This window comes from Dermacentor albipictus, chromosome 5, assembly GCF_038994185.2.
Source record: "Dermacentor albipictus isolate Rhodes 1998 colony chromosome 5, USDA_Dalb.pri_finalv2, whole genome shotgun sequence".
Lineage (NCBI taxonomy): Eukaryota > Metazoa > Arthropoda > Arachnida > Ixodida > Ixodidae > Dermacentor > Dermacentor albipictus.
Window position 1 is genome coordinate 88,904,006 of NC_091825.1, and position 27,920 is coordinate 88,931,925.

Sequence of the window (27,920 nt, forward strand, 5' to 3'; positions counted from 1 at the left end):
AAGGAAAGAAGGAAATTGCGGTGAGTTCGCTGACGTGTGTGGGCTTACAGAAATTTCATTAATAGTCACAGATGGTCGCACAAGCCCGTCGTCCTTAAGTAGCACAAAAGTGCCTTCACCGCTTTATGGGCCGACGGGCGATGGGGGCGCTGTTCCAACAGCACCTGCACAGAAAGCGGCCGATTGTCCAGTTTTTGAAAGGCTTTGGCAAGTTCTTGTCTCTCAGGGGTGTATCGTGGACAGTGGCACAGCAGGTGGTCGATGTTTTCTTCGGTGCCACAGACCTCGCATGCTGCGCTGTCACTCATTCCAATTAATGCAGAGTATGCCTTTGTGAAGGCAACTCCTAGCCAAAGGCGACAGAGAAGCGTAGCTTCACGTCGAGGCAGTCTGGGTGGAGGTCGGAGTTGCAGGGAGGGGTTTAGTCGATGCAGTCGTGTAAGTCGCAAGTTTGGCGAGTTCCACTCGGTCAGTGTGAGACTGCGTGCCAGGTGTCGACAAGTGTTTACGAAGCGGGCATACATACTGGCTTTAGCACACTTGTTTATTATAAGGGCACGCCGCACACCGAAGAACAAGATAAACATATTAGTTGAACCAAGGTACACGGGAATCGCATGGAGAACAAGAATTCCAATTTGTGATGCTAGAAAGTTGACACCAACACTAGACCAGTGTTAATATGCAAATATTCTTTATTGCAGTAATAAATGCACTGATGTACATCATTAAATAAAGGTGCGTCGTAGCATAGCGTGATACACACTAATGTTGTACGTTCGCACAAGGTTCCGTACCCTCGCTCACAGCAGCACAAATGCATCCACACCGGACCTCGCAGGGCCGTGCATCGGTGTATGCTAACGCATATTACTAGCATCACGCGGGAATGTGCTATAATTGACATGATATTTAGTTATAGAAGCAACTATTTGGATATATGGGAACGAATTAGATACTCAGATGGGTATGCTTCCTCTCGAACACGTAAGGAGAAGAGTTAGCACGAAATTGTTTTTGCTTTACGGAATACTGTTATACTAAAAAAAAAAACTGAATATGAAGCAGTGAAGAATTGGTTAATGGCACACACTTCTGCAACAACCAAATCGTTACGCCAGTTAATTCCATCAGTAGGGTTCCTAGTGAATCTCGCCGAAATGATGACACAATTTTGGCACCGAATATCCAGCACTAATGCAAGGAGAAGGGTACGGCGTTTAACGGTGCAGCCGGCTACCTTACGATAACTTGAAAAGATACTCTTTAACACAGCCGAATTATGCTTTGAATTAGGGTGATAATAGTCGTGTTATGCTCCTCTGCCACATAACGGGATATATCTCGTCCTCGATGAAAAAAGAGTCTGGTTCAGTAAGACTTCGCAGAGACTGGGCAGAACCGACCGGTGGCTCCGCTGGCCGTCAAGCTGTTTGGAATGCAACTACCCTTCATGGAAGCTGTGTTTGGTTTCGTTATAGTGCTACATTACACCGTGCTTTCGCCAGGTGTCCACCAAGTCAGTATCGCGTAGCAGCACCAGAATCTTGTTCTCCAACCTGGCGTTCTGTTCAGGCGAGAAATGATTCTTCCAGTCTCCGACGATGCCCTTACGAATAAAGTTAGCAATGGAAGGATTCTTCTGCGAAGCTTCGTGGAAGACCCTGAGACCCTTGGGGGCTTCTCCCTCTATTTGATTTGTGAAGAAGTTAGTGAAGTTCCGCGAGGCGTAGTCCTTCATGGATTCGATGTCACTGTATTTGATCACGTTCTGGAGGACGTCCTCGTTGTCCAGGAGCAACTTGTGATAGCTTTGGTCGAGGAACTCGGCAATCTTGAGCACGCTCTCTCGTGGCTGGGCCTTCATGTCTTCGTAGTGCAGGAAGAGGACGTTCGGGTCGCTGCGATGCTTGTACCAACCCAAGACGTGGTCAAAGTAGTCCCCATAGTCGGTCTCACCGGACATGAAGAACTCTAAGAAGTCGTCGAACTTGCCGTCGGCGAACTCGTATCCGGTGAAACCCCGTGTGTGGTAGAAAAAGCACACGCAAGTGTCCTTAGGATTGCGGCATACGTAGAGGTACTTGGCCTGTGGGTGCATGGGCATGAAGTGGTAAGGAAGGTGCGTCTTGATCACTCCGGGACGTGTCATGTCCCGCACACTGTCCGCGCCGAGCATTTCGATAAAGGGGCTTCTATTGAAGAACTCCAGGCCGCTGGACGGTGGAACGCCTTTGTTGAAGATCAAGAAGCCAATGTGCTGCGTCCACGTGGTACCGCACTTGGGAAACGTGACGACGAACTTGTCGTCTGGCTGCGGCTTGTAATTGAGCGCGGAACGCAGTGCTTCGACAGTGAAGTTTTGGCTGAGCCGCAGGACCCCGTCCATGTCCTGGTAGAGTGGGCCATTGGGCAGATGCACGTCGATGACGGCCATATCCGATTTCCAAAAGTATATGTTGCTGAGAACTTGGAGCTTTTTAGGGTTGTCTGAAAACAGATAATTCCAGAAAATTAGCGGGAACATAACATTGTAGCACTAGGCGAATTGCTTTTCTGTACGTAATCAAACCACGAAGAAACAAGGCCCCATTTTATCCTTGTGCGGCTTAAACCCTACTCTTCCCAAAATTTCCATATTCATTCTACCCTAAATTCCCGTACTTATCGCAATATTGCTAATAGACGTTAACGGTTATACTATGACGATAGGTCAGTATGACAAAGCACGGCGTGTTCGAAGCGTGGATGCAAGCTAATCACTCACTGTAAAAATTTCCCGGACATGGTGCATCTGCCGTACCGGCGGCCCATGCGCACTCATAGCCATTTTGTTCTGGTCGTGTCAAACTTGACAGAAAACTCCAGTTGGCCTGACCATGTCGCACTTCTTTGTTTGTGAACTATGGGGCACGTCTGTTTCCTTGCTATTTTTCTTTTATGCGAGTAAGGGGGTAGTAACAAACAAACAAACAATGTATGGCTATTAGAGAAGGGGCGCAATTTAACGCCCGCACACTGGGAAGTATAACTGTACGAGCGCTCGTCTTTTCCACACTTCGCTCCGTGTGTGGGATCCGATGGATTCACGTGCTGTCTGACGCTGATTCATATTTTACCTGACTATACATGCTGGAATGTGGAGCGTCGTTGTGGGAATCGGCTCTTTAATTGCGCAAGCTCTAGGCGTCGCTCAGTGGAGTATGTGTCAGGTGTTTCAGAAAACGAGAAGAAAGGGGGTTAACCGAGGCGCCCGATTTTTTTTATTAGTCATATCACAAGAAGCCAACAAACACTGAGACCAAGGACGACATGGGGGAAATTACTAGTGCTTAATAAATGAAATAAAGAAAGGATAAATTAATGAAAATGAAATTGGTTGAAAAAACTTGCCGCAGGTGGGAAACAATCCCGCAACCTTCGCATTTCACTTGGGAAATGCGAAGGTTGTGGGGAAGGTCGTCCGCGCTAGTTTCTAAACACTAAGCCGGCATCGTCAGCAGATTTTTTTCGTATTACCACGGGCGAAGAAACTGGAGGTCATATCATAGCCGGGTTCCCAGCCCACGGGAACGATATAACCAAACAAGTTGCAACCCTAACGAGCGGGCCAGCTGCCTGGCGCGTGAAATCCCCAACCGCGCCCGAGCTAACGTTCCAGCTCTCCCGTTGGATTGCCCCTTTAAAGATTCTCTAACCATCTATCACGAAATTACGTCGCATTACAGACACAGCAGGAGGAAATTCCCTCCTCCCAGCCCGAAACTGAACAGGGCTTAAGCTGTTACTTTCAGGCTCTTACAGACGAGATCCTGCCTCATCCCCTGAGTGCATAATTGGATAGACCCCAACTTCCCGCAGTCGTGCTCCAAATGCGGTCACGCATGCTGATCCTTGGACCACTTGCTCTGGCTGCGCCCGTACGACGCGGGCTCCGACCTTCAATACAAGTGGCGCCACTTGCGGGGGCAGCGTGCGATCGTGGCAACCAGTCAGTCCTGGAGCATTCGGTTGAAAGCAGGTCTCGACTAGAACTGACGGAACTGCAGTGGTTGAATTTCCTGAACAGCACAAGAACAACGACAGACGATGGTACATTTTTTTGCACACGCGTATTGCAAACACTTTTTTACGGCGTAAGCTGTTGTGGGCTCATTCCAATAGCCGCTTGGGTTGGCGATGTTGTCCGCCGCCGCCGGCGTCCGGTGCACCTTGAAGCTATTTATGTATATATACTGCGATCTTAAACAAGATCTTAGCAACCTGGCACTCGAGTAAGTTTGCAAAACAAATAAATGCAAAAATGGGGAACTGCGCTCCGAAAATTCTACACACAAGCGGTTTACACAAGCGCACAAAACAGGCGCAAAAACACAACGCACTAGAGGATTGGCCAAAAAACGGTTGGTTTGTCGGGAGGAAGAAAACGTTCACAGGCCCGCGCCATACATACGTGAAATACACATATGGCATGCCCAACTAAATAAACCAGGCCGGAGTCGGGCACAACTTTAGAAGAAAAGGGATTTTACTCCTCCTAGGTGTATGCACACGAGCCTCCACCAATGGACGCGCACTCTAAACTGACGTCATGACCCAGATGGCCGGTGACCGCGCCGATGGAAAATATGGCCGCGCGCGCCTCGAACTGGGCCGAGTCGCGTCAGTCGTTCGCGTCAGCCCTTCGTCAGAGTAGATTCCCAAACTGTTTGGGGTGGTCTACCATGCCGGAAATATTATTGCGAGCTTACGATGCACCATTTGCGCTGCGCGTATTTATTGTGAGTGGTGATCCAGCGTCGAAAGACTGCAGCGAGCATCGCCGACGCTGCGCTACGCTTTGTCTGAAAACAGGATCCCGCGGCTCCCACCGCTACAAACAAACATCTTGCGTGTTTGTTCCAGGGTGTTTTGGTTTGCTCCAAAATGAAGTTACGACGAGGAAAGTTTGCCACAGTCTGGTGCCTACTGTTAGCGGAGGATATGTTCGGGTACTGTGCCGCTGTAAAAAAAAGTGAGAAGGAACGAAAAAGAACCTATCAAATTCTTGAAAATAAGTTTGCGAAAACACACACAAAACACATAAATCTTAAATGCTATTTAAAACCAAGAGTATTTATTTAAAACAATAAATGCAGCATTTTTTGTACCATTCCTGCCTCAGTCGTCTTCTCGCCGAAGGTTTGTAAGGGTTTATATAAATGCATTGTTTTTCTTCAGTACTTGTTAAATTGCAACTGATTCATTTTAAGCTCGGAAAACGACTAGAAAATGTGCCGTTTACACGTAAACTAGCACAAAAGCCATGCAGAGCTGCTCTTTCTACTTTTGTCCCACGTAATGAAGCTAAAAAGCAGACGGCGCGCGGAGTTATAGAAGGCACGGGTTATTTTTCTCTCTTGATCCGGTATGTGCTGTAGCATTCTGATCACGAGAGCTCTGCCAAACCAGGCATCAAAATATGATGTGTGGTGTTTTATGGCGCAAGGGCCAGGTAAGACCAAAGAGCACCATGACAAAGGTGATGTTAACGGTGCATTGTGAATGGTGTAGACAATGAATTAGACACTGAATTTCTCATGGCATATGTGACATGGCTGTAAAATGCCTAAAATTGGTCGCTGTGGATGGCGTAACATATATAGCTGCTAAAATAATGACACTAAGTGCTGTGGGCTATGGTAATGGGGTTTCGTCAAAAGCATGATGCAATAAAACATAACACTGATACTTTAGCTTCAAGAAAGCCTTTGAGTACAGGGGCTGTTATACGTGCGCTAAAAATTCCCTAGCCAAATGATTTGCAGAGTGTGTTTCAGCTAAAGACAGACTAGTTTCGGATTAAAAAGTGGTTCATTGCTAAGAAAAAATGTCGGGTGAAGAGGAATATTTTCGCGATATGCAGAAATGAAATACCTTTTTCTCTGTGCTTCTATTGCAGGGCATTGAAAAAGAACGTGCAGGACAGATTTTGGCCGCACTTACTACAAGTCGCAGGATACCCGCCCAGTCAAGAGCTAAGAGTGAGTGCCGTAAGTGTGTCCTATTCTTAATCGGCAAAGGGGCACTTCGCGATATCGTGATGTTCTCTCCGATACCCAATATCCCAATTTGGGTTTTATCCAGTGCAGTTTACTTGATATCTGAGCATTCCACTGTTGCTGCCAGTGGATTTTCAGCTTGTGACGCAAGTATGCTTTAAGATCTGTGGCTGGGATGGGTATGTTTATGTCCGTGTCACTAAAAGCTACTGAAGTAGCTTTCTCGTCAGCAGCTTCGTTGCCTTTTATACCACAGTAGCCAGGTACCCAGCATAGGATGATCATTTGTTTAGCACTATAAGCTGAGCATAGCAATGTATACAGTTCATTAAAGACGGTGTTTTTATGTTTACGTACTTTCATTAGGGCTCGGACTACACTCCATGAGTCTGTGAACACAATAGCCCTAGTCAGATTCGTTTGCTTGATGTGCTTTACTGCAGCCAGTATTGCATACGCTTCCGCTACAAAAATACGTGTATGTGGGTTCAATGTACCGGATATTAAAAATACTGGTCTTAGTGCTGCGTAAGCAACACCAGAAAAAGAGAGGTATCTGTGTAAAATTCAGCACGAGAATACTCCTGAAGCTCAAGAAAATGTGAACGTATGTGTGCCTCAGGTGCTCGCTTTGATATGTCAGCAAACGAGGCGTCACATTCGATAGTCTGCCACGCCCAAGACCAGGCATCAAAATACAGAACTCTTCATTTATACTGAGAATTACGCGTTTTAGAAGTACTGTTTTTTGAGCGGGACTATTTCAGTCGCGGAGGCAATCGGCTGTCGCGCTTCGGTAATCTGGGTGGTGCCTCCTCTTCTTTTTTCTAAAGTTGTACCCGACTATAGGGGACTGTCACCAGCCCGTTTAAAAAAATATCATCATCATCATCATCATCATCATCATCATCATCATCAGCAGCAGCAGCAGCAGCAGCAGCAGCAGCAGCAGCAGCAGCAGCAGCAGCAGCAGCAGCAGCAGCAGCAGCCTTCATACGTTCCGCTGGTCACGCGATGTGACATACACGTCGTGTCGATGCATGCAAACTTTGCATTGCAGTGATGTAGCGGCAGTTGCATGTAGCAGTTGCATCGTGCATGTAGCTGGACCTGGTTAACTCAAGCAGGCTAGGTGGCTATCCGACACCGCCACGTATCAAAGGGCATTCCAATAAATTACCGTCATTGACATCATCAAGATCATTGTGTCGTGCCACAGGTCAAGAGATGCGACATGTGCGCCACGTAGCCTCGATACCTGCGTTGACGCTGCGGTACACCTTATGGCGCGTACTCGCAAGCCACGAACCGCTGCTGAAGAAGTGAATCGCAGAACGCCTCCGGACTAGGCAACGTCAGGATCAGCAGACCGCAGTGCGGAGAGCATTACAAGCCGCAGCTCGACGTCGACGCCGGGTGGACAGTTCTGATCGTTCTCGCGAAAACGACGCAAAAAGACTTCGGCGGAAGGATACTCTAGTGCATTCTGCTGAAAATGGAGCTCGTATGGAGCTGCTTCTCCAGCTTAAGCTGTGGCCGTGCTGGGTGCGCCGCGCAGGCTTTGTGACTTTTTACTGATATCGCAATTATATGGACACTCCAGGCGCATTTCTGCCGGTGCTGTCGGCGTCGCCGTGACGTTCCCTATGAGTGAAAGCGTGTGAGGGTGAGTCGGCGAAGGCGGTTCAATCTCGCGTGCCCGAGCGAGGAACGCGGCACGGATGCGTGCCCTATCCTGTAGCGCTCAAGGCAAGGCGGCAAGGGGGGTGACCCCCCCCCCTTTGCCGCTTTGCCTTGCGAGGGAGGAGGGGTGTTTTCCGGCGGCTGCCAGAGTATCTCGATATCCTCCTCGCCCGCCGCTCCGTGCAAAGTGGAGACAACCGCGACGTCTACTACAGCGTTGGCCACGCGAATCGCGGATGCCGTAGTTGACGCCTTTGGCGGACGCCGTTGGGACGCGTAGCCGGCGCTCGTGGGTCTCGAAAGGAATCTGCGACGTGGCGAAAGTGCACACCCGCGCGGGCCTCAAGTTCAAAGCAATCTGCGATGTTTGCAGAGTGCGCGTAGTGCCGGTAGTTTCATATGCACAGTGCTTTCGACGTTTCGTTCGCGTTGAAGCGACAGATGCATGGAGGCCAATTGGCTCTCGGCTGCTGCCGCGATTCGTAGCTCCAGCGCTTTCAGAGTTTCTGCTGTCCTCGAGCAAGATGTGTTCAGGTTTACTTGTGTGCCCGTGACACCGTGCTGGTTAATTTAATTAAAACACGTTGATGGACTAGTTGGTTTGACTCGACGATAGAATGGGTGAACGCGACTGAACAAGGACGTAGAAAGAAGCAGACACGCAAAGACAGCGCTGTCTCTGTGTGTGTTTCTTTCCACGCCTACGCTTACATGTTCTATCATTGTTAATTTAGTTAGCAATGGAAAGTTTAGAAGTTTATACGGCCGATAAGGCTACTATCCTTACTTCGTACAGTTATCTACTAATTTGCTATCGCTATTGGTGCTTCTCCTTTCGGGCGGAACTGCGAACTTTTTTCGCTACATGCGAATGCAGGTCCATACTAAGGCATTTCAAATATCGGCTCGCCCCTCCCATTTCAAGTAGTCTTGCATTCCACGAACAGCTTGCAATAACCTGGCATCAGGCATAGTCACTGGAACTGATCTTGATCAATTTCATACGCTTGTGCCCAACGTCTGTATACAATATTGTTTCTTTTCCTCGCTATATGTGATCTGCAGGACACATGTCATTTACAATGTTTGTCGAAGCTGATAACACTATTGAATTTCTTTTTGTCAGGTCGATGGGTCTATGTGATCGCCTGTGACATGACATTCTCCTTGTGCGGGTATGCGTATGCAGCATTCTCTTTCTCTCTCACCTTTCTGTACCTTCCCCTAATTGCAGTCGCACTTGGTTGCTGTGTCTGGCTCGCGGTTATCATTACATCTCACGATTTCTGCCAGCAATTAAACACAGAAGCACTCGCCCCCCTCTTGCGATAGAACATAACCGTTACTTAAACCGGTAAGCGTTCCCTGACAAGACTATGGTGAGAGAGCGAAGCATATGAGAGGCAGAGAGGATACCCAGATTGCGCACGCTTTTCCACCCTATACAGGGGGAGGGGGAAGTTGGCAGAAAAGGAAAGAAGGTAAGAGAGAAGAAACAGGGTAATCAGCGACGTGCGTGGTTATTAAGTCGTAGAGAATTTTCACGCTCACTGGCTGATGAGCAAGATGAGTTGCGACATGGCTGATTAGATAATTCAGGCGAAGTCAAATATGACGAAAACTTCTGTCTATATAGAGCTATCCATTGTTGAAATAAATTGTATAAGACGCAAACACGCAAAATTAAAGCACTGAAAGAAAAGAAGATTTATGTGTTTGCCCGCGTAGCACAGGCATGACGAAAAAGTTATGGCAGAAACTTCCTATTCAGAATTGTCAGATAGTCCACAAGCATCATTTCCAGTTGGTCATCTTGCACACATACGTCTCTGATGTAGCCGAAATCTTCTGCAATCAGCAAGGTTCCGACAGCTGGCTAGCAAAAAGTGGGCTTATCGGCAGGCATACGAGCAATAAAGGACGCGCATGCGCAATGCCATGTCTCGACACCATGTGCCTGCTTTGTCGGAGGTCGCAAGAGGCAGTTTGACACGCCGCTCACAGATTCCGCAAGGTCGATTCAAATAGGTCGCGAAGCTTCGGGCGAAAAGCGGTTCAGTACAGATTGTCACCGACTTCAGCATGGGGGGTTATGGGAGCAGCGATTGAAGCGCGACTATGTTTGGAGGGAACAAACACTGGGAAAGATAAGCGCGTTTTTTAACTCAAACGAGACACAGTTAGATTCATTCAACGAAAATAAAATTCCTGGTCAATTTTATATATTCGTGATGAGGTAAGAAAATACCTTTAATTTTATTATTATTAATAAATGCATTTCTTTTCAGCGCCCATAACTACAGGGGACGTTGACGCCACTATCACTCGCAGGGCAATGCACGTCTTGAAATGGGCAGAACGGCGCACTCGTATCACCTGTTGAAATACGCCCCCCTCACAATTTGTGCTTTCTTGCTTGTCGAAGTTTGAAATTGGTGACGCGGGTAGCTTCATTGCTTCTTAATCTGTTCAGTCAAAAGTAGCGAGTTACGACCACCAGATAATTGTGTAGTTGTTTTCGTGCGACTGCGCTGGCCGACGGGCTTGGCATCCGACAATAGGATCAGCACTCTACACCTAAAGCTTTCGTCGGCCTCCAAAGAACGTATGTTCTGTGCAGGGATGCGATTTCGACAACCATATGGCTGGCCTTTTCCTGCATCGCTTTCCACGCTAAAAGCTCGAAACGCCCATCAAGTCGAAAGGCGGGGCATTAGAATATATAGCTCCAAAGGAAGAACAACAAAACAAATTTCGCGCCTTCGAAAACAAAATGATGTCACTTCTGATTTTAACGGACACGGCGTCACGTTATTTTTCCTTCCGCCGGAAGTGTTCCCACCACATACAGATAGCGCTAAGCCCCATGAACCGGCGATGGACCGCCATGTTTTGAACGTAAGGGCTCCTATACGGAAGCTTCGCTACCAGGTATATTTACCTTGGATCCCGTATTATTTTGCCCCCGTTTGTACATTATCTTCAGATGGAGCAGATTACATATTAATGGTCTTAGAACATAGTGGCATCATATTACAAACAACAGTGCGAGAAACTGGGGCAGAGATAGGCCCGACAACAGCAAGTACAGCCGCGGCCACGTCTGTGTAGAGCGCGCGAGCAGACGGCCTTGCTCTGCGGGGCGACACCGTGCGACAGTTGCGGGATCTGACGCACTGTGCCCAGGAGCATGCGCGGCCTAATATACATGCACAACTGCATTGAACGAGTGGCAACGTTGAAACTGGCAGTTGTTTAACCGAATATGTACGCTTCCTCAGGGCGCTCTCGGTATCGCCATGCCAAAAGATTACGCGTTTCAGCTGATAACACGCGCCCGACTCTATCGCTCTTTGGGACATTGTGCGCCCCATAATAGCAATTGCGCGTCGCTCATCCGCTGTGAGTCGGGGAGCCATTGCGAATAAATTCTGCGAAAAGGTTTGACTTCTATGTCCACTATAGGCAGCACGCATGCGATGTTGACATTTCATTGGCCGATAACATCACCTGGGATTGGTGAAGACAGTTTTTCATGTCGAGTGCCCTGACAGAATCGCACACGCTATCACTCACGTGCGCGATTCTCTTGTCATCGTGCGTAGTAAGATGGCGCCCTCGGGTGATGCGCACAACCTGCAAAACACGTGCGCTTACCAACATAATTTCTGGTTTAAAGCAGCGTGCGCCGACCTACATGTCTATTAGGCCGCGCATACTCCTGGGCACTGTGCGTCAGATCCCGCAACTGCCGCACGGTGTCGCCCCGCAAAGCAAGGCCGTCTGCTCGCGCGCTCTACACAGACGTGGCCGCGGCTGTACAAGGCGCTGAATGGTTCGAAGGAGCGGTCGCAGTTGCTAATTTAACCGCAAGAATACGGAGAGGCGAAACGAGGAAGCGAAAGAAGGAAGAATAAGCAAACCGGAATAAAGTAATGCTGCGACTGGCTTACTGCCGAACACTGGGCGTGCAGGTTGAAAGAACACACTTGAGCCTGGCGTCATCGCACTCACCTTGACAACTTTGGTTCAGCAGGGTTTTCCCAGAAGGGCGGGCGAGGTCGTTTCTACGGAGTCGTTGTGGAGGCTCGTTCTTACACGGGGGGCCGAAACTTGTCTCTTCTGCGTGAAGTCCTACACTGACTTGCCGTACGCAGTTAAGGCCGGCCGTAAGCGTTGCCTGAGCGAGGGGTTACCTTCAGCCCAGAGTGAACTAGGAGGCAACGCCGCTGTACAGGAGGCAATCTTTCAGGAGCAATCTTTCGTCCGGTCAGGGCGCTGCCCTCTTGTCGAAGGCAAGGAGCAGCAATCGGAAATTCTCGGCTAACGCAGGCTAGGAATCGCACACCGGTCGCTATAACGCCGCTGTGTGCGCAGCGCTACGTATATAGGCACAAGTAATCCCGTAGAACATATACTGATAAAAGAAGGGTGGCAGTCTGGCTGAGTTTATTGATATGGCGCAAAACTAAGGAATGAACGAGGAAACCTTGCTGGAAAGGTCGTGCGTAAGACAGAACCGCATGTTAGCGTTAATAAATTATAGGGGTGGTAGAATGACTAAGTAAATTGTAATGGCGAAACAGTTGAGGGTGAATGAGTAAATGCATTGAAAAAAGGTCATCCGCGCTTCGAATCTGTGAACGACGAGCAGCGAAGCTGTGGTGCGTTTTACCTCAATCGACGCATTTCTGTATCGATAGGTATTATTGTTATTGTTATATTTAAAAATGGCGCCGAGTAAGGACACCTGTATTTTGTGCTACGGGCCTTTTTTTCGGCGAACTGCAATTCTTTCACCGCGTTCATTGCGAAAAACGTGCACACGCGAAGTGTACTGCGTGGCCGGACAGCGACCTCGAGTTACTGAAGTCGGGCCAGCAGGCATTCACTTGTAACTTGTGCGGTTTCTGCGGTTAGGCTTAGCGGCGTCACACGTTAGCCTCCCCATCGGTGGCCGCGTCTCCCTATACGTGACAGATTCATAGGCGGTCGTTGACCTGACCAGCCTCCACGGCCTTCTCCTTCAGGCGCTTGAGGGAATGTCCTACCTCAGCGATGCAGTGGCGCAGCTGCAGAATGATAACACACGGTTGCACAGGGAAAGCGCGCAGACATCCGCACATCGAGCCGAAGCTATGGGCGCTCTACGAGCCGAGGTGCGCGTTCTGTGAGACAAGCTTGCCAAAGAGTGCAAGCCGTCATCGCCCACTTCTGCTGCTGCGCCACCGTCACACCCGCCCAAGGCAATGACGAATGCTGTGCGGACGGCTTCGTCGAATACCGCTGACCATCTGCCGCGCTTACCTCCCGCATTGGATCGGCCTGCTTCGTCAAAGGCTCCTGCTGCTGACCAGTCCCTGTGCCTGCCTTCTTCAGTGGACCTGTCACCTGATAGTCAGTCAACGTTGAAGCGAAAGTCAACACAGTGCTGGCTGCTTTGACCCCGCTGCAGTTGGTTGCTGCTTCTCGCTCTGGGCGCCCTCGGGCTATCTTTGTGACAGAGTTTGCGCCTGACACCCATCGCTTAGAGCTCACCGCTCACCTATCAGCAGTTAATGCAAAGCCCCCGTCCTTCACTCGACTAAAAGCCAAGTACGATTTCTACGGGTCATTTCATGTGTCTGCTAATGAGGACTGCTATCAGCGTCTAAGGGATCCTTCACTATGGCCGCGCTCTTGCTTCTGCAAGCCTTTGAGAGTTGAACTTTACGAAACTATGATACTGAAAAATGTTCAGCGAGATGAAAGAAAGCCTCAGTGATGTGAGAGTTTTCTATGAGGATGTTCGTGGATTACGCACAAAGGTGAGCGAATTTTTTTCCAACGTCATGTCATCTTGTTTCCCCATCATTGCCTTAAAGACCTGGTTGTGGCCTGAAATACCATCTAATTCATACTTACCGCCCACTTACCAAATTTTCAGACGAGACCGCGATCCTTCTTCACCGAAATCAAAGGACAGTGGGGTCTTGATTGCGATCAATCAATCAATCAGATCCATTTGGCGCCCTGATTTAGAATGTGCAACGGAATGTGTCTGGCCGGAGATTTTTCGTGCTGGTAGTAATAAGCTATTAGTAGGGAATTTCTTTGTTGCGCCTGATATGAATGTTGAGATGTGCATGACTATTTAGCCACTATTGAATATGTTATATCGGCCCATGCTATAAAATACTCATAATTGGTGATTTTATTACGCCTGAAATTTCACGGCAAATCGGTGAAATTTCGACCGATTCTTTTTATTTATGGGCCAAGTGCAACTGGTTACTTGACCTTATATCTTTTACATCCCTGCGCCTATTTAACAATATTCTGAACTATTGTGGCAATGTACTAGACATATGCCTTAGTAAGGCAGAAGCTGTGAATGTGTTCTGTGACGACTTTCCCCTTGTTAAGACAGATAAATATCATCCCCCGCTTCACATTTCATCACAATTCGCGATATCTAGCAGCAGGAAATTAAAGCATACAGCAACACCTGGGTCTTTTAATTTCTCAAGCGGCGATTACGTCGGTACCTACCACTATCTTAATAATGCGGACTGGTATTTAGTAGGAGAACTAAAACAATAAAAACGGTTGGTATGAAGGAGCGGTATACGTGGATGCTGTGGAATACACACGGGACGAAGCGTTTGCACTGGCGGTGGTGGACGCGCGCGCGGATCTCTGATCATCTCTGGTACAGTGAAGCCAAGGTCCTCCGAGACTGCGGAAGAAGTGGCGATAGCACTAGCCATAGTTAGCACAAAGGCTGATGTAATATTGAGCGATCGCAAATTATCCATCCGCAAATTTGCGCGGAGCAGGATTTCAAAGGCGGCGTGGCACAGCCTATCGCAGGCCAGTCACTTAGCAAAGGAAATTGAGATCATCTGGGGTCCAGCCCCCTCAGCAAACCTCGGAAGCGGCTCACAATAAGGCTTGAGGTTTCGTCAACTGAATCGGGGCTTGTTCCTTCCCACGAGCCCTTCGATGGGATATTCTGGCTTCGTTTGATGACATAACCAATCACTACAAACTGGGAAGATGCATTTTCCCTCCACTCGACCATTCGCTGCATGAGGCGCCAGTGACAACTTGGAGACGTCTTCAGACGCACTCCTTTTTGAACCCTTATCTATTATCACGCATGTGTCCCGGGGTCTATGACCCGGTATGTAGATCTTGTGGAGAGTTAACCGTTATGACCATATTCTCTGGGAATGCTATGAAAAGCCACCGCCGGTGACACTATTACCAGTGCTTTCTCTTGAGCGATGGTAGGCCGTGTTGGCCAGCTCCAATGTGGAGACGTAAGTCCACGCCACCGAGTGGGTCACCCAGGTCATCGTCAGCCATGGGCTGATGGCCATCTAGCACGGACCGTCATCAACTGCTGTTTGACGAAATAAAGTTTTACATTCCATTCTGAATCAGAATCCTCCATGGTGTGCATCGTCAGCTCTAATTTTCTGGATCCCACTTTCTAAGTGGCCTTCGGTATTGAAATGTACCGATACTTGTTCAATTTGTCGGTAAACATCTGTTGGAGCGTTAAGATGAGGAAACATATGCTGAGCCACTGGGGGTTTGCCTGTTTGAAGATGCGCATTTGCAATGCTGCTGCCTGGCGCGACCACGGGCGTTCCACTGTAGCGTGCGCCGAATTCAGATTCTCAAAGCTACATCGTTTGTTACACTTTGTCTCTACAATAAACTAACTGGTTAGATGTAATTGGTTACTGGATATAAAGTAACTGAGTTACAGCGAGCGTTACCGAGTAAACACAGCAATCGTTAAATTACAATATTACCAAAATATTCAATTGATTACACGTAATTCGTTACGTACAAGTCTGCTCTTTTGGTATTGTGGAAAACGAACTTACTAATTCAGCTAAAAACAAAATTGAGGAACCATTCTGACCTGTGAAGGCGGTTGACCAGCGAAGCTGCTATGGTGGTACAAATTATGTTGGTATAGAGCTTTGTTGGCGTGTAACTATACGTATGATTATGTATATGTGCGCGCCTTATCAGGCACGCACGCGCTACGTCATGCGTACGCACAGCTACCACCCAAAGTCTTTTAGGACGACGCTCTAAAGACGCAGGTGTGATCGACGCAGTTGTGGTGAGGCACCGTTTAGATGAATTTAGCCGGCCATTAAACCGAGCCTCGACGTGAGTGACGACATGCGTTGACTGCGTCGATCGACATGCGTTGACTTTGAAATGTATGAAAAAATTTGATTTTTGTCTTGAGGTCAGGTGTCTACGACGAAACAAGAGGTAGACGTTGCTCTTACGAGCCGCTAGCCACACTCTAGAAAACGCGAGCTTGCTTATCACGTCACTTCGCGAACAAGTTCCGCAAGCCGCCTCACATATAAAGATAAAGGCCATGCCTGAATGGGCTTCCAGGGATTCCGCTTATTCTTGCTTAGGTTATCACAAAAGTGATCACAGCGTATCTTACGCCCCCTCACACTGCACGAGTCCTTCATGCTGCGCACGCCCTAGTTTTTAGCTTTGCTGCTGACAACGAGCGGAGAGAGAGATAAGCTTTGAAAGCCATTTGTCGCTTGGAAGCAGCAGGAACGTGGGCAGGTTATTTGTAGGGTTCCGTGTCTTCGGTTTAAACCGAAATAAAGCTAAGTGCATTCCACTGTTTTTCTTTTTTTTTTGACAGTTCAGTTTCGCGTCCTACACGCAGGGGAGGCGAAGCCGATTTTGACGGTTCGCCTTGTATATGCAGAGGCTTCGCAAGGATTTGGAATTCTCCAGCCCCGTGTCTAAGACACAGTACCTCAAGGATCAGTGCCACCTACGGGGCAACGTTCTTGACTAACGAGTCAGGACAAGGTCATTTAAGATCATTTATTATTTTGTCGTTCGTTTCCAGCTATTCTAAAGTCATCGCAAGAACTGCGACTTAAGTTTCGTATCGTATGCCAAAGCGTGGGCATGAAGATGGAAGCTCTTTCTACAACGAGTACACCTCGGTGCGTTTCATTTCACCAAGCCTTCGAAGATATCGTTAAGTAGTGAGAGTCAACAGTGCCTTTTTGGAAAAGCGAAGACGCTAAGAGTAAAAAAAAAGAAAATGCGAGAAGTCGAAGGCGCTTGTTTCATCACTCAATGATATGGCTGACTTAGTGATCTAGCCGAGGTTCCTTCAGGCGAATTCACCTACTGTGATGCAATTAGTTAAGGATCTTCAGGTAGAGAGAACATTAGTGTACCAAGTTTACACAATACTAGGAGTTTGTTTTCGTGCGTTGCTCAGTAAGTGGCACGATCCAGCAGAGATGAATTTCGCTGCTGATGTTTCCCGTCTTCTAGACTTGCTAGGCGGTCATGACTGCACCAGGACACCTGAACGAGTACTGCGCCGTCGTTACTAAAGAAAGTGGTCGCATGCTGGTGAACGGAACCTTGTCGACCGAATGAAGTGGTCAGGATAATCTCTTTGGTTTAGTGGCCAAATCATTAATCCGAATGTCAGGACTTAGCTGCCGAGTTCCTTCGCGCACTATGAGCCCATTGTCAGGCTGGTACTCCTTGGCCGGGATGACATGCTGCAACCCATCAATGATTTTTGAAGGTATCAAAGTTACGGGATTGGGAACATTGTTGACCCCTTTTCAGTCTGGAGGCTTCACGCTGCGAAATGGCCTGCACTATCCCGGTGCGCGCTCACCACTCATAGCTTTACCACTTTCTAGCGCCATTGTGGAAAGGGCATTATCTACTCTAACACTGACTAATAAAAAGGAGCGTGCTGCCATCACTGACATGAGGACATTATAGGGACAAGGCTTTTTCTCGGATGCCGCAATGCTGCAATTGTTAAAGTATGCTCTGGTTAACGTAATCGAGTGGCCTTTGTTAAATCTAATAAAACACTAAGAACAATAATAATAATAATACTTGGGGTTTTACGTGCCAAAACCACTTTCTGATTATGAGGCACGCCGTAGTGGAGGACTCCGGAAATTTTGACCACCTGGGGTTCTTTAACGTGAAAACACTAAGAACAATGTTACCACTAAAAAAACTTAAGGTATGGCTTATTCTTTTGAAAACAAAGCGAGCTCAATGTTTACCAAATTCATGCTGGCCTGGAGTGAAAATATTGTACTGGTCAGTAAATCAAAGCCGCTTCAGAATTATTTTTAACATCGCTTTGAAAGATCGGAAGGAATTGATATCGGGCGATAACTGGAAAGGTCATCCCTATCATCTTTTTTTCAACTAATACTAAATTATTGGCGCAGTGCATCTTGCAGGGAAATACGTCAGATAAGACAAATAATTAATATATGCCCCAGGCAACCAGTCATTAATTGTATAACGTATTTTACTGGTTTGATCTGAAGATGCGACATATCAGTAAACTTGCTATTGCTTAGACAAGTGACTGTTGTAAATTGACTCTAAGCCTTGTTCGTGTTATCAAACAATCGAACCTGATAGAATGGACATTTCGCCAAACACTGTCCTTATATTATTTATGTATTTTTATATTCTTTACGTTTTTGCGCCACCAATACTCCAGCCGTTTCTGACCCACAGTCACAGTTTCATTTGTTGCCCCTACTGTCCTTAAAATCTCACACCTCGGTCAGGCCAACTGTGTCCACATCGCTGGATGGATACTCTAGCATACAGAATATATTGATTGGTTTCTGCACCATTTCCACATGCTATGCATGGTTAGTTTTCACCTGCAAAACTTCTACTATAACTGCACGTTTTCAGACACCATCATCTGGCTTCAAAGAGCAGAGTACTGCCCTTCGAATTTTCATAAACATTCTGGCTTTCAATTTCATTTTTTCTTTTGCGATGTTTCTCCACGGCTGGCTTCATCTACATTGCTGATCTGCAGTGCATTGTATCTGCATTTCTGGCTCTACGCTAATGCTGTGGCGTCAAATGGTACGTAGAAATCGAAACATTTTCGCGACTCGGTGTTGTCTAGTGGCAGTATCTTGGTTTGAGCTAGTTGATTAGTCACACTTCTGGAAATCAACGGAGCAAGATGGACGCGGCCGAGTCGTACTTGTTCTTTGTCCGCGTTTATTTTGCGCCGTCGATTTCCAGAAGTACGTCCGGTGGCATCCGCCCTTAGGCCTATAACTGCATCAAAATAAACCACTACTCTCAGTGATAACGACAGAACATGGTTAAAGATTTGTGCTCGGCGTAAGATTAAACTAAATGATGGCTGAGGTTGCGATTTATTTCTTGCTGTGATGGCAGTGAGCGAGTAGTAAAGGCGAATTCGAATCGGAGTGGGTAACCATGCCGCTGTCATGTTACGCAATCACGGTAATCGGCTTTGCTCGCCACTGTGCCGCTGCGGTTGTGATGTGTAGTACAGGACGCGCGTGTGCATGCAGCACGTGTCGTGGTGACGTATCACGTCAGCTGATCATAGAGACAGTATCTATGTTAAGGAAGGCAGAGAGATTGGCCGGAGTTAGCGCACTCTAGCATGCTATTCTGCGAAGGAGGGAGGGGGAACGGGGAAGTAACGATGTAGTGAGTGACGATTAGGATGACATCGACGAGGAATGCACTATTGGGAAGACAAGTTCAGCACTCGGTTGATTACCGAGAAAGTGCAAGGGTGTCATTCATCAACGTCATCCAAGAAGCCACCGGGTTCCAGAGCTTCACAAGGGTTGTGAATGACATGAAATTTTTGTATAATCGCTATTTAATTATCACACAGAGCTGTAGCTGTCTGCTGTTCCGACGCAAGCCGAAGATGTACACTCAGTCGCACATTTTCGTCTATCGGTAACAAAGACAAACAAAAAATTGCGAAGGCAGCGCTACCTGCTGCTCTGGTGCTCCGGCCAAGTCAACCCGATGTGCGTGACGATCACATGACACCTTTGGCCATGTCCGTTCGGTTAGCCTTAATTTTATTCCTGGTCCTGCTTCGCATCACTGGTAGCGTGACTAGAGAGGAACGACATGGCACATTTACTTATCAATTATCAATTGGTCGACTTCTGAAGTTATGCACAGTTGAGGAAGCATATGCAGAGTGCTGCAGAAAATGGCATTCGATATGGCATAAAAATGTGGAAGATGCATTAATTAAGCAATTTTCTACCCTTGTCTTTTAGCGAAGAGGCAGAGTGCATTCTAAAATGACTCGGAAAACAACTCAGACGGGTATATATCAACAATTGGCGAATTACTTTCAGCCGAAGAAGTCAAACGATTGATCGTAATGCAAGGCTTGAAGGCTGTCATCCGAGGAGCTCATAACTGGTTGTAGGCACGCAAAAATCTGACGCGACTGATTTATGCAACGTAATCATTATTGTTCAATTTCACCCAAAAAGACTACACTTAACTGCGGCAGAGCCCTACTGCCGCGGCCTTAGTAGTCACTAATGACTGTTCAAGTTTACGTCTCACCAGATGAGCGCACAGCGAATGTATTTAGGCTCACTTCGGATTCTTTCGGCAAAAAAGCCTAAATTACTTATCACTTCCCTGATTGCTAAAATGGAGGCCTTTTCAAAAGCATGCCACTGTGCTTAAATCAAGCTTGCAGACAACGCTTCATTATCGCACCTTTCCCTTTTTTAAGACGAATTTCGAACTCGTTTCTTGGTGCACTCTGTAAAGCGTTTGTGTTTTCAGAAGGTAAAAGCGACGGACAAATATTTTTTTTAGTAGGTTGGTGAAACTGTTCAGCATTAAAAAATCACTGCTGGGAGCTAGCAGGTGTGCATAGTCAGAACTTTGGTTTCGAAAATACCTGCAATACGCGCGTTCATAGGATACCATGCCTCTTCCAGACGTCAATAATTTCCGTGCCGGCAAGCCTCTGATATATCTTTGCTTCCATTTCCGCGTTCATTTCAGGCGTGAAGTGCTGCTTCCAGTCTCCTACCACACCCTTGCGGATAAAACCCGTTGTTTTGGGATATCTCATCGCCATATCGTGATAGTGGTTCAGACCAGGACATACGCCTTTTTCCTTATCCAGCGGCCTGGTAAGGAACGCCTTTATGTCGGCACCAGTTTTGGACCTCATGAAATCTATTCCGCTGAGCTCGATGACTTGGTCCAGTGCTTCCGGGTGTTCGACAAGTTTCCGGTGGTGTTCGTTGCCAAGGAAAGCAGCGAGCTTTAGTACATGATTCTTTGGGTCAGCCTTAATGTCCTCGTAGTGCATAAACAGCACGTTGGAATCGCTTCTGTGAGCGTACCAGGAAAGCACGTGATCGAAGTATTCACCGAAATCAGTCGCACCTTGCACGAAAACGTCGAAGAAGTCTTCGAGTTTGCCGTCCACGAAGTCGTACGCCACGAAACCCTTGGTGTGGTAAAAAAACGATACGCATACGTCCTTTGGGTTCCTACAGACGTACACATACTTCGCAGAGGGACTCTTCGGCACAAGGTTATAGGGGAGGTGTGTCTTGATAAGACCTGGTCGCTTCATCTTTTCTACGTCTTCGGCACCGAACATCTCCAAGAAGGGCATGGTCTTGAAGAAGTCCATTCCGTCGGGAGCAGGCGACCCGTCGTGAAGAATGAGGTAGCCGATCTGTTGCGTCCATGTCGTCCCACTCTTGGGAAACGTCACGATGAAGACGTCGTCCGCTCTCGGCTTGTACCCTAACGCTGAACGATAAAGGTCGACCGACACGTAGGCGTTCAGCCTGAAACCGTCTATGTCTCTGTACAAGGGTCCTCGGGGGTATCTCACGTCCACAGCCATCGCGGACGTTATGCTGATTTTTCCTGGCCCTTGCCGGGAGCAGAAATGCGAGGGCGTTGCACCTGCAAAGAGAACATAAAGCGACATTTTGGAAGGTCAGAACTATCTCGGAATGATGGTTTACTGAGCCAGTTGGTATTTCATTCTCTAGGCAAGTAGTCCAAAAAATGAAACGACAGAAAGAAGGGCACAGAGCTACACCCGTCTGCTTTTCTGTGGTATTATTCATCGCGCTGCTTGCCTCAACACATTAACGACTATGTCAGTGTGTTTTTTGTGTGTGCTTTATTTCGTCTGAGCGGTAAACCGTCAACGCATTAAGCTTGGTGATAAGCCTTTAGCGCCCTTATTCAAACGAGCGGTCAATTTTATTCCGATGCTGGTTTCCGTCACTATAGGTTTTCACGAACACTGAGTCGAGCACGTGACATGGTGACGCTTCTAGGGATATATAACATCAAGGAGGCTCAAAAACAACAGGAGTGCAGCGAACGTGCCAGCAACGAGCCGCCTGACTTCTGACGCACTTGAGCCGCCTAACGTGATGGTCACAGAAGCAGTGCGACGTCAATTATGCATGCATTTCTCTAAATCGCCCATGAGGAATTGGCTGTTGATAAGCTGACGGGCCCCAACTTGATTAAATGCGGGTAAAAAATGGCAAACCCTTCCCTTACCGGAGAATGGGGGTAAGTGAAGCTTGTCCTGCGTGCACGTGATCTTTGTCATGGTTAAATAACCCACTGGTAACGGTACCGGATTGCTTCGGACTCCCGCTTCCTCAGATTGGAATCTTCTTCTTATTGCTGCCAGAGTGCCTGGGCTCGGGCGGCTCTAGCGACTGGATCGGTGCGCCGACGGCGAGCCCTTTCACGGGCTAGTTCTCTCCGCAGTTAGTCGAACGCTGCCCAACCCTCGGGGGAACGCACAATGCGTGGCCGTCCCATCCGCTTTCCGAGACTGAACAGAAACGAAGGCGACGCAGCGCGTGAAACCCTTTCCAGCCCTTTCCCTCCTCGGCGGAAGCGAAACGCCTCTGATTGGTTGCGCGCGTGGCGTGAGCGCGCGCCTATGCAGCTGGAATCCTTGCTAATGACTAGAGTGTACTAGACTATGGTCGAGCGGGACGAACGGCGCTCTCGCGCTAAGGCGCTGCGCGTGGGAAAATTTTGCGAGGACACTGCGAGCGAACTGGATTGAGGTGGAGACGCGCTTCGCGCCATATTCAACGTAATTCCGCTGCGGGCGCTGAGACCAATTGCGCGCGTACGTTCTTATAATGGCGCTTTATTTCAACTGCAAATTCGTATTGACACTTTTTTGCTACGTATACATATTTGACGCATCTATTATACAACATGAAGTCTTCAATTTTGCTATCGTTGTCAAGTGCGTCGTCTGCTAGCGAGCGCGCGTCCATTGCGCGGACACTGGCGGACACCCAGTTTTTCTCGCAGAGATCGAGTCTGTGCAGTAAGTCTTTTTAATGGTTTTGCTTGCTTTGGTACGCCCTCGACTCTTGTAGGCTGGTACGAATTGTAGTTTTAGCCAGGTGAACTGCTGTTTTTAACGCTGTTTTCTAAAACTAACGCGTAATTTTTGCCACAGAAGCCGCCTATTTGCAACATGAAGTTACGAAAGAAGATTTTATTGATATCGTGCCATTTTACGTGCGCTTCTTGGTGGAATAACGACCAGAGATAATGATCAAAGAAAACGATGTTATAGCGAAATAAACCACGTTTATTGTCTGCATGGTGCGAATAGATGCAGATGACCAATCGACTTTCCCAGAAAAGGAATCAAGACAATTATTGGGCGGTATATGAACAACACTGTTGGGAAGAATATATTGCATATACACTCAGACTGAATCGGGGAGACCAGAAGCCCTTACCAATGTAATCTCCGTGCCTTGTTTGTCGATCTCCTTCAACGTGCCAGCAGGCGAAATGAAGTGGAAACATATAGTCTAATCGAATAGTATTTCCTATTCAGATTGCGTTTGAGTTCAGAATTCACTATCAAAATTTATCAAATAGCAGTTTCCGTTCCAATCTAACACATCACAGCAATTTCTAAGTCTCGAAGATGAGGGGCCGATGCGAGTGAAGAGTTCTTATTACGAATGATTGTGCTGCTGCAGAGTCGTGGCTGTTGCGCCGAGGCGAACCAGTTCATGAGAAAATTAACGCGTCGGTGCTAATCTGTTCTGGTGAACAAGTTCGCCGCTGTCATTCAATTTAAACGACCCGTTTTGGGGCAGCCTGTAAATCTGCTAACTTGATTCAGGCAAGAAAAACATCTTTTTTTACAGTATCACCATGTCTGCAACTCATTAAAATTGAGTGCCCAATATAGTGCCACACTAATATTCTTCAACGAACGCAGCAGATCTACAACTATTTCTACGTGTATGTGAGAAATGGCGTTCTTTTAAATGTTTCATTATTGCCTTTATTATAGTGCACCGGGTAACTGAAAACAGCCGCTTATAATAAAGAAGCTACTTAGTTAAACGGACGTACAGTCGGGAACGGGGTCACATTTAGGTATGAAATATAAGATAAGCGTAACAAGTTTTTCTCAGAAATCAGACTCAGAATAATGTCTTTTGTTTACACCCCTAGAAAAAAGCCGGAAGACGCAGGTACTTTCTTTTCTTGTTTTTTTTCTTAAGTAAAATTCTAGCGTTTTACGTCTGTCGATATGCTTATGAGGTACACTGTTCAGTTCTGACCACCTGGGGTTCTTTAACGTGCACCTAAACAGAAGTAAACGAGTGTTTTTTTTTTTCATTTCGTTCCCATGGAATTCCGCTACCTCCATGGTTTGAACCCGTGAGGTCGAGTTTAGCAGCCCAACGCTATCATATCCACTAATTATATCAATATCCATAATTAGGCTAACGCGCCGCTTTTTTTCTTTTTCGTTAGCCATGGACTGGACAAAAAACTTCACACGGCTTACGGGGAGAAGATTACCATATATAATGCGTGCCTAAAATTAGCATACACAATGGCAGCCTGTCTTCGGCGCCCGAGGTCAGACTGCAATAAAAGAGCCCCTACCAATCTCTTCGCATTCTGTTTCGCGAGGAAGACGGAAACGGGAATAGAATGTTGCACCGCAGTTTTTTTTTTCTATATGAACAGTTCCCGTAGATGTGAGTGGAGGATGCCGGATGTGGCAGTTATGCTTTATTTGTTTGAAGCGGCAAGCAGGAAGTTAGCAAATGTTTTTTCGTCTGTTTCACAAGACCTAGTGTTGGAAAACTTTATGCGCGAAATAACACACGAGAGATATATACTGCTTGAAGAACAAGAAGATTATTTGTTCTCTAAAGGGAACCGTACAATGACATAGTCGAATGCTTTACCGACGCAAGCACATGCTCCTTCTTCATTCTTACATCTCGCTTTGTACGTGCGTGTTGTAAGGCATCCTGATCTCACTCCGAAGAGTAATGAGCTTCCCTTTGAGTTATCATAGATTGTTGCTTTCCCGATTTCGTGTTTTCCTCTTAAGTAGTGACTCATGGCAGGTCTCTTTTCGGTTGCCGCTACCTTTGAGATTATTTCGGCCTCCCTGACTTTCTGCATGACCTTCCTTGTTGCTGTGTTGGTCACCGTACAGGCCGCATACTTGCTCGTAAGCTTCCTAGTTCTTTCCGTCCACTGTGAATCAATGTTTTTCCTGTACATATACCTCAACACTCTTCCAGCCCATTTACTTTCTTCCATATTCCTCAGTCGTTCCTCGTAATCAATTTTGCTGTGAGCTTCCCACACTTCAAACTAGTACAGCCCATGGGGCTCTTGCATTGCCCAGGGAGCGCTGCGAAAATGGTGCTAAAAAGCACCTTTTGTCCTTAACTGGGTAGTACCAAGCTCCGTCGTCTGCTTCGGAACGCACGTTTACAATATGGACCCGCCACTTTCGGTTTTGTTGTACCACAGCTTGCAGCGAATATCGGGCGCCGAAGATTTTTTCAGGGGTGGCACGCTGCGTAAAGGCAATAAATTATGCAACGCCGAATACGTGTACGCCATTCAAGAAATAAGTGGCGACGTTTTAGCGCGGTGTCAATCGCAAGTGAAGCCAGCCGCGCACGAAGTTAAACTTCAGGTAAGGTTTGCACGCTACTAGATTCAGGCGCACAAACGCGAAGAAATGCTTGCTATAAATGAATTCACAGCAGCGATAAGCAAGATATGTGTACGGAACTGCTCGAGTGCACGACGGTACGCGCCGCGACGGCAGCGGTCTTTCGACATGCCGAGAAACGGTGGGCCTCCTGCAATCTTCGTTGGCTGCATGCCGCTAGACGAGTAGTTATGCCTACAATGTAGTAGCGGCCATCTGTCCCTTTAGCAACTGATAAATAACTGATGCAATGCATATGAGCTCGCAGTAACGTACGTGCGAATAGCGCTGCAGCGCGAGCTCGTGCACTGCTCGCTTGATGTAGCTTTTAATGACAGCGCTCGAATATCGATGTGCTGATATCAATACTACCTTGCTGCGCTGCCTCAACGTGCTGGCTGGCTCTCTAACCTGTGCTACTCGTAGTGGGGTAGTGAATTGACACCGAATCAGCCCGACCATTTGTGGTCATTTTAACACACCTCGTCGCTTCACCATTTCGCACCAGTCGACTTGTTAATTGTCACTGTGGCCGGGTCTCGAATTGTGGATCACCAGCCATGCCTGCTGCTATGTCGGTCTGCCATCGGGACTGTAGGTGCAAAAGGCCGAATTTCAGAACGCAGGTAATCAAGCAAGCTTCAAGACAGGTGAAGCATTCAGCATGGAGCGAAGGTTCGCTTACCCAGCGCGACGAACTGCGGCTATCCAGCGCGCGCCCGACACTCCGCTTCGTGAGGCCTCGAAGAAAATGGTAGAATCTGATGTTGGGATTCAGGCCTTCTTGTTCATGGCAGCCCACGACGCAGAAGTAACGACGGCAACGCTATTTCGAGGCTGAGCTTAGTCTCTCCGGATTGGCGTCGCCGATTCCTTCTGCTTCCAGCATTACGTCTCACGCAGAGTCCGTTTTCGTTAAACTATAGGCTGTGGCTAGCTCGCAGCGTGATCGGTGTGGTCTGTGAGAAGTGACGAGCCTTTTCGCACTCGCAACAGGGCAGAAAAGGGTGCGAATAGACGCAAAACTCGGGCCAGAAACGTGCTTCGCTGCAGCCAGGGCTCAATACTACCCAAGCCGGTACTATCCAGATAACGTTTCGCCCGCCACCACCAGGCACCGGTACTATACCTCAAACGCCAGCGCAAGACGCCCATATCGCCCTGCACAGCTTCATTTGCAGTCTTCGAGCGAGTGCTTAATGCGAGGCGTCCCACTGACCTTTGGTCCCCATCGAGTCCTGATTGTAGCCCTGATTTGAAGCAAACAATCCACTTCAATCGCAGCACCGCCACAGTAATTTTCGTCGTCACGCGTCTCACTGCAAAGCATGCTCAGTCCCAGCCACTCGCCCCACTCCCTCCCCCCTCCCCCCCCCCCAACATAACTTTGTACACTCTACTAGTGACTCACCCTCCTGCGCCGGCGGAGCTGTCAACTCATGAAACCGCCCTTTCCCGTAGCTCTTATTTTGTTGTAGCGCAAAGCTGAACAAGGACAACAGAGAGGCACATCTGACACACACAGTGCAACAAAATAATTTATGCCGTACCAACAAGCCCCTATAGCTATCCTCATTTCCCGCATGTGCTCTTCTCGGGCAGCAACTGTTTTTCTTTTTTTTTTTTGCGTGACCGTGACTACGCCACTTGTGAGTCATTGCAAGCATCGTTTGAAAAGAGGACGTTATTGTTTGGCGCCTATCAATACGAAAACATTCATCAGGATTGAGTTCATGATGTGCATCGACAGTAGCCCACAGGGTGCGCTGTCTCGCGTGACGTTGACGGCTTGCGTCACGTTGCACTGCGGTATTAATCAGTACGCCCACACAATTTTGAACGTCAAATGTGGGTACGCCGTAACCTATATATGCTCGTATTTACTACTTGAGCAAGTGCACTGTAATTTTGTGCTCGCAGAAATCAAACAGCGCACAGTTCCCACTTAAAGCTATGCTTAAAGTTTGATGTCGGTGTTCATTGAGGACGACTCACACTACACTTTGATTGCGCTCGTTCGCTCTTCAGAATACTGACACCCATACTTGTTCATCTTTTTGCGCTGACCATTTTTCACCGGCAAACCATTCTTAGGTTACTGCTCAGCGCTAGACGCCGCCTTCATGTATTGGATCTCTCCTTTTCGTTGTCGCCAATTCTGAAGTGAGAAAAACCTTCTCTAACCAGATTGCGTGCGCTACGCGAATAGTGATGCACATTATAGAGTGCACGTGAGCTCCAGTGATTAAGCAGGAATGTCCCATGTACCAGTAGATCAAATTTGGACAACCAGTGATCCT

General features: G+C 47.7%; 3 protein-coding genes across 13 annotated transcripts in view; 1 reads left to right on the top strand and 2 right to left on the bottom strand.

Annotated features, from left to right (window-relative positions):
• The window catches only part of LOC135906867 (neprilysin-1-like), a 103,074-nt gene that overhangs the window by 39,908 nt on the left and 35,246 nt on the right, over positions 1-27,920 (top strand). The window contains exon 2 of one of the 3 annotated variants that reach the window (XM_070538535.1): positions 5,942-6,032. Coding sequence is in view for 1 of the 3 variants with exons in the window: in XM_065438492.2 (XP_065294564.2) it covers positions 13,457-13,531 (75 nt within the window). In the remaining 2 variants the exon portion in view is untranslated. Of the gene's footprint in view, positions 1-5,941; positions 6,033-13,441; positions 13,532-27,920 lie in introns of those variants that run through there. The other 2 variants (XM_065438491.2, XM_065438492.2) reach the window with 2 other exon arrangements.
• Positions 526-12,078, bottom strand: LOC135906870 (sulfotransferase 1C4-like). Of its 2 annotated transcripts, XM_065438497.2 has the most exons (3): positions 11,739-12,078; positions 3,789-4,061; positions 526-2,490 (listed from the first exon to the last, which is right to left on the bottom strand). In XM_065438497.2, the coding sequence occupies exon 3, from the start codon at positions 2,435-2,437 to the stop codon at positions 1,484-1,486; it is 954 nt and encodes a 317-aa protein (XP_065294569.2). In that variant the 5' UTR covers positions 2,438-2,490; positions 3,789-4,061; positions 11,739-12,078; the 3' UTR covers positions 526-1,483. The 2 variants fall into 2 exon arrangements, with proteins under 2 accessions (XP_065294569.2, XP_065294571.2); XM_065438499.2 differs by lacking the exon at positions 3,789-4,061.
• LOC135906869 (amine sulfotransferase-like) overlaps positions 20,399-27,920 on the bottom strand; it is a 29,239-nt gene continuing 21,717 nt past the window's right edge. For 3 of the 8 annotated variants that reach the window (XM_070538540.1, XM_070538537.1, XM_065438496.2), the window contains exon 2: positions 20,399-21,536. In XM_070538540.1, coding sequence (XP_070394641.1) covers positions 20,521-21,474 — 954 coding nt within the window. In that variant the 5' untranslated portion in view covers positions 21,475-21,536 and the 3' untranslated portion in view covers positions 20,399-20,520. Of the gene's footprint in view, positions 21,537-22,151; positions 22,308-26,102; positions 26,213-26,305; positions 26,461-26,839; positions 26,957-27,031; positions 27,132-27,920 lie in introns of those variants that run through there. The other 5 variants (XM_070538538.1, XM_070538541.1, XM_065438495.2 and 2 more) reach the window with 5 other exon arrangements.